General features: G+C 60.3%; 1 protein-coding gene across 1 annotated transcript in view; it reads right to left on the minus strand.

The window, feature by feature from the left end:
* The window catches only part of CCDC69 (coiled-coil domain containing 69), a gene marked incomplete at its 5' end in the record, with an annotated part of 2,947 nt that extends 707 nt beyond the window's left edge, over positions 1 to 2,240 (minus strand). The window contains 6 exons of the mRNA XM_010159331.1: positions 172 to 309; positions 658 to 759; positions 994 to 1,067; positions 1,266 to 1,341; positions 1,601 to 1,758; positions 2,171 to 2,240. Coding sequence (XP_010157633.1) covers positions 172 to 309; positions 658 to 759; positions 994 to 1,067; positions 1,266 to 1,341; positions 1,601 to 1,758; positions 2,171 to 2,240 — 618 coding nt within the window. The remainder of the gene's footprint in view (positions 1 to 171; positions 310 to 657; positions 760 to 993; positions 1,068 to 1,265; positions 1,342 to 1,600; positions 1,759 to 2,170) is intronic.
* Positions 2,241 to 6,300: the final 4,060 nt, after the last annotated feature.

Here is a 6,300-nt window from a genome sequence, read left to right on the forward strand (position 1 = left end):
AGTGTAAGGTGTCCCTGCCCATGGCAGGGGGTGAGACTGGATGAGCTTTAATGTCCCTTCTAAATCAAACCATTCGGTGATTCTATCATCCCCTCCCATCCACCTCTGCTTCAGCTGTCATTTCTGGACAGGATTCAGGTGGGGAGAAGAGATGGAAAGAGGAAAGCCCACCTGCAACCCCCCCTTGGAACCCACCACACGTTTCAGCAGCTTCTTGTCCAGGCCGGGGATATGCTCGTTCTTCATCTCAATGACGAAGTGCAGGCTCTCCAGCTCCTGCTCCCAGAAGGGGCTGGGGCTCCCATGCTCCTGTGGGGTGCAGTGGGGTGGGTGCTCGGGGCATCTGCCACAGGTCACCCACCCCCGCATGACCCCAGCAAAGCAGTGCTCCCAGCTGGGGCCCTTCGTGGCCCAGGGTGGGTGTGTACATACAAGGCACCAGGTTTTGCCCACCGCTTGTGTTCAAGGGATGCCAACAGCCTGTGCATCTCCCAGGGACCGGGCTTTGCTCTGCCTTTCAGCTGTCCTGTGCTCCCCCACTCCCATTCCAGCCCCTCCACCCGCTCTCGAGGTCCATCAGAGAACAGCCCTGGATTTGGGCCAGCACCCCGGAGCAGGACCCTTCTGCGGAGGCCACTGGTCCTGTGTCCCCTGTACCTGTATGTGCTTCTTGTAGTCTGTGCTCAAGAGCGACTCCTCCACCCGCTTCATCCTCTCCTGGAAGGATTTCAGCTGGGAATTCAGTGTCTGGATTGTCTCCTAGGGTAGCCGGGAAAGAAGCAGGATGGGAGATGGCTGGGATTTCTTCCTGAGCAGGGGTGCTGCTGGGCTATGGCACCCCGATAACACCAGGGCTGGAGGAGCCTGCGTGGTCCCCAGGCACACCAGGGACCAAGGCGGCCGCTGCAGAGCTCAGGGCACCACGGCAGAGACAGCAGACGGGCCTCGAGTCCTTCAGGAGCACCCCCTCCCCAGGTATTTCTCCCCGGGTACCTGCAAGGCCGCCTGGGTCCTGTGGTGGGACTCTGCCAGCAGCAGCTTCTCTTGCTCATGGGCTCTCTGGAGCTCTGCAGAGGGGACAAGAACTGAGCATCACTGGGTCCAGAGGGGATCCCGTGGCAGTGAGCCCCACTTGAGCCCCACAGCGCTGTGGAGCAGGGGGCAGCATCCCCATGACCTGGATGAAGCCCAAGGGGCACTGGCGGTTGGAGGAGGGGGAGAGTGGGCAGGGGGGCTGTAGGGAGCCCAGCTGTCCTGGCACACACCTTGTAGGGTCACCGTGTGCTCCCTCCTCAGGGCATCGAACTGCTCCGTCAGCTCCAGGTCTTTTCCCTTTTCCACCTGGGAAGCAGGGAGATGACAAACCCTACGTGTCTGACCCAGCAAAAGGGATGCTCTGGCCCTACCCATCACCATAACTCATTGCCAAACCCACACCACTACGGGTTTCCTAACCCCTTCCTACCACCTTCCTTCTCCCAAAAAAGGGAGATCCCAGCCCAGCGTATGCCAGGTCATGATCGCTGCTTGGGAAGTCCGGGCTGGCCACACGCTCCCTGACTGGCCGCTGCCCCCAGCAGCACCTGCCTTTTTGACCAACCTGGATGTTAACATCCTGGGCGATGCTCGTGGTCCCTGCCCGGTTGGCATCCCGCAGCCGCTCCTCCTCCTGGCCCTGGAGGAGTCTCCTGCTCTCCGTCTGCTCCTCTCCAAACGCTGCCTTCTCCTTCCCGTCCGCAGGCAACAGTTCAGCATCAGCTGCAATGCAGACGTGGTTCAAACGGTGTTGGCTGCATCCTGCTGACTGGCTGCGTGGACATCTCAGGCAGCCCACCTGCCAGTGCGGTAGCCTGCTTCAGCCCCTGTCCCCTTCCCCCGGGACAAATACCTCCCCCCATCTCTCTGGTGCAAATTAGCACTAATCGGGATGGCACAGGCAGCCCAGAGAGGACACAGCTCATTAGGCCTCCTGCTCCAGGAACAACCTGTCTGCCTGAGAGGCTGGGATGCCGTGTCCCTGGGATGCCATCATGCCCAGTGCCAGGGGAGGCTGCAGCCACCTCTCCTGGCCCCCCCAGCGCAGGCTGGCTGCCCTGTCCTGCTGCCTTCCTTGGTATCACACGGAGAAACCACAGCAGGGGGTGGGGGGTGACACACATTTTCTTCTCACCGTTCTCTGTCTTCAAGGCCGTGAGCTCCTGGGAAGCCGGTCCCTTCTGCTGCTGGGCCTTTAGCTGTCTCTGGCAGAGAGAGAGGGGGCTGGAGCAGGGGAGGACAGAGGGGGGCAGGTGGCTCCAGGCAGAGGACACCCTGCAGCCAGGCACCCTGCTGAGCGTGCTTCAGCCCTGCTAAAACACGGGCGCTTGAGCAGCAGCGGTTCCAGCCCCCTGCACCAAGCACCCATGGGTGCGCACCCACCACCTAGCAGGCAGCTCCGAGCTCGTCCTTATTCCCTGTGTCCCGGATACTTTGCCACACGGCATTGCCAGCCACCGGCTGGATAACCCATTGGATGCTCACAACCCCCCCAACCCTGTGCTGGTGCCAAATAGGGTCTGGCAGGAAAACAGACCCTCTCCCCCTTAGCTGAGGAGAGCCGGCAGCACTCGGCAGGGCCCCGGCTACGGTCTCCCTCCTCCGGCCCATCCCTGCTGCCCCAAGATGCTCGGGGTCACCCTGGCACCTTGCAGCCCCCCGAACACACCCCTCTGCCCATGCCTCACACGTCCGGGCCCTGAGCCAGCCCGTGCTGGAGCAGGAGTGAGGAATGATCAATAGCCGTAAGGCAGAGGCGATCCCAACCCCGTGCAGGGCTGGCAGCAGGAGGGGGTGGCAGCCCAAGCGATGACCCCGGGGATGCAGGAATAGGCCGCTCAGCCCCGCACGCTCCCATCGCTGTCACAGGGCTGATATATCCCAGAGCCGGGAGCTGCCTTCAGCAACACAGCTCCGCGGGATGCCTTCCAGCCCTGCGTGGGTTTAATTTAGTCACTTGGGGGAGAGAGGAAAGAACGAGATGTATATATTTTTATCTGTTGCAGGAAGATAGCAGCAAAGCTCGGCTGCTCTCACAGCTCTGCCTCCCCGGCGTGGGGTAGTTCTTGCCCTTCACGCCCATCACCAGGTCGTGCTTCTGGGCAGGGGGTATGGAGGCACGGTGTGTGAGGCAAAGCAAACTGGAGTCCCTGCCTGCGCCTCCCCTGCAGCCCCCCTTCTGAAGCTGGAGGGAAGCACAGTTGCCAGAGGGAGCAGAACTCCGAGCCTCTGGGAAGCCACAGCTTTATCTTCCCTTCTATGGCGCGAGCGGCCGTGGCGTTGAACACGGCCCAGGCAGCGGGCGAGGAGGCACCAGGCGGATGGGATTCCCGGGATTTATTCCCCTTGCCGACACAGCTCACCCTGCAAATGTGGGGTGCTGCCGAGCCCCGCAGCCCTCCCTGCAAAGGGTTCCCAGCCTCCCCATCGCACGCTGATGTGCATCTGCCTGCTCTTTAATGCCCTGTGTCCCGGGCTGAGTTTTGGGGTCTGTTGAGGGGTGGGTGGATGAGACAGCCGGGGCTCTGAAAGCCTGGGGGCATTGTGTGAACCTCAGAAGCCCCCCCAAGGTTTTACTGTGACAAAGCAAAGGCTGCATGGGGCAGGGGATAGTCCTGGCGTGGCAGGGCCACACAGCCCCTGAGGGTTTTGGATGATCTGAGCCTGGCTGGGAGCGGGGTGCTGGTACCTGAGTGACCCCCAAACCTCACCTGCCCAAACCAAACCGCCTCCACTGCATGCATCCCGCTTGCTAGCAAAGGAGATGCTCAGGGCTGGTCCTGGGGTGGTGGGGCACCCCTGATAGCCCCCATAGCTTGGGCAATGTCCCCAGCATAGATCCAGGGCACTTTCACCTCTTCCCCATGCCTCCAGCCCAGTGAGATGGGGCCTCAGAGCCCCTGGGCTATTCAAGGAGGATGACTGGAGACAACGGCACCGAACCCAGGAATGGCTGGAGGGAGGAAGAGGTATCAGCATCAGCAGACAAACCTGAATACCTGCCCTGAGGCTAGGAGCGGAGGCACCTTTCCTACCTCTGTGCGCAATTAAAGTAGCGTCTGCAGCTAATTCTACTCCAGAGCGCTCTGTTGTCCTTTGGGATGAGAGCTCCACTGCCAAAGCCAGGGTGAAAGCAAAATGTGGCTTAAACCTGAAATACAGAGCCACCTTCCGCTGCCGCATCCCGAGCAGCACGTGGCACCTGGGTCTGTTACCGCCCGTGGCATTTCGGGGAGCTGGAGGAGGCTCCCCGTATCCGTTGTGTGCGAAAGGAGCAGGTTGGGAGCTGCTCCAGCTGGAATAGCTTTGGCCCGGGGAAGAAGCAGCCTGAAACATCCTGCAGGTGCCGGTGCTCGGCAGCGCTGCTCATCCCGGAAGGTCTCAGCATGGAAACCTTGGCCTTGGCTTTGAAGAGGCTCATGCCAAAAATACCTTCTAGTTTAAAAAAAAAAAAATCCACGTTCTTAGGATTACATATTTTCAATGGTCTGGAGCAAAACTGTTTATGGGTGGATTAATCTGGCTTTCCAGCAGAACCTGAGGTACCTCGAAAGGTACCCAACGCAGAGGCTGATGGCACGGTACGGGCAGCCGGGGTGGCTGCAGCCTCTGCTTCAGCTTTAGCGTGAGCTGGGGTTTTGGACGGTATTTTTCTTCCTCTCTTCCTGTTTTACAACTACGTTAAGCAATTAAACCATGCAACTTTACAGTCAGCCAACGAAATCACAAAGAGACAGGAAACGAGCATTCAAATCCCGACTTTGCTGCTGGGGAGGAGGTTTTGCTTTGTGGCTGTGGAGAAGGGGGCCAGGATTTGGTCCATGACCCTAAAACCGCCCCAGGGCCTGCAGGAGATGCTGGGTGCTGCCAGAGCAATGCTGGCAAAGCTCCGTGGGACCTGCCTTCAGCTCTGCTGCTGTTTCTCCTCTGGCGACGGTTGGTACAAGATGGCTATCACCTCTCCTGCAGCCAGATCCGTGTCGCAGACCGTGCGCAAACCCTTCACGCTGTTGACAGCCTCGAGTTTTGCGTCCTGACCTTTCCCTGGCTCCTGCTGCTACATATAGTTCCTGTATCTCCAAAATAAATGCACCCCAGCCCTGGAAGGCAGCCAAGCCTCAGCCCTGATCTTTTGGGAAGGTGTCCTGGCCTCTCTCACACCAGGAGCACGTCCGAAGGGTGAGCGGCGACTACGAGTGGCCAGGCGTGGGTGGATGGAGCCGGAAGGGAAGGGACCCCCGTGGACGGTGCCTGCAGCTCGGCCCCAATTTCTGGCCGTGGCATCTGTGCCTGTGCCTCCTTATCGCAGAGCAGTGACGGAAGGACAAGGCTGCCAAGCCGCCTCCCCCGGGGCACGCAGAAGCGCCTGGTATGCCGTCTGCCCACCGGACCCAGCCAGCACGGGCTCCCCAAGGTCACCTCCGACCTGGGACTGGCCCCAAAAGCCTCTGCAGCCCCCAGCCCCATGACAAGCCCCAAGCCCTGTGGGGTGCATCCCGGATCTGCCCTGGCTCACCCCTGGGGTTTGAGGGTTTCCCCATCCCCAAGAAACCCCAAGGGACCAGCTTGGCAAGTCCACCCATCAGCAGCGGGAGGGTGAAGGTCTCCCACGCCAGCCTGCGGTACCCTGGACACGTGGGCAGGAGTGGCTCCATGCCCGCCCTTACCCCTCTTTGCCAAAAAAGGGATTTTCGGTGCTGCTTTCGAGATTAACTTGCAACTCAGTCACAGCAGCCGGGCTGTTTTATGGGGCACAAACCGTGGGGAGCAGCACCGCGAGGCTGAGCAGAAGAGCTCGAGAGCGGACGAGGACAGGAAGGGAGGTGTCTGTGGGCAAGTCACTCTGGCTTAAATTTTCATATTTCGGTAAACGTGTGGCTCAACACCTGGGGCCTCGGGGCTGCTGTAGCTCCTGGTCCCATGCCCATTCTTGTCACAATTGTCACAGACCAGCCCAGAAGTGTCTGTCCTATGACACAGAGTGGTGTTTTCTTTTTTTTTCCATGAGATGGAGAAGCAGCCAAGCCTGTGAGTGCTGTAAATAAAGGCACTTGCTGGCTCCGGGAGCTGTGTGAGCTTTGTGCTGCTCCCCCCACACGTCCCAGCAGTGGGCTGTGCTTCAGCCGCACGGTCCCGAGCTCTCACAGCTGCCTCTGCGCAGGGCTGGCCATGTAGGGGGGCACGCCGGCACCGTGGGGCCTTGCCGGATTTCCTCCTGCCCCTGCCACCCTCCAGCAACCACAGCCCACCGACACCAGCACACAG

The sequence above is a fragment of the Eurypyga helias genome, unplaced genomic scaffold (genome assembly GCF_000690775.1).
Source record: "Eurypyga helias isolate BGI_N326 unplaced genomic scaffold, ASM69077v1 scaffold23199, whole genome shotgun sequence".
NCBI classification, from domain to species: Eukaryota; Metazoa; Chordata; class Aves; order Eurypygiformes; family Eurypygidae; genus Eurypyga; species Eurypyga helias.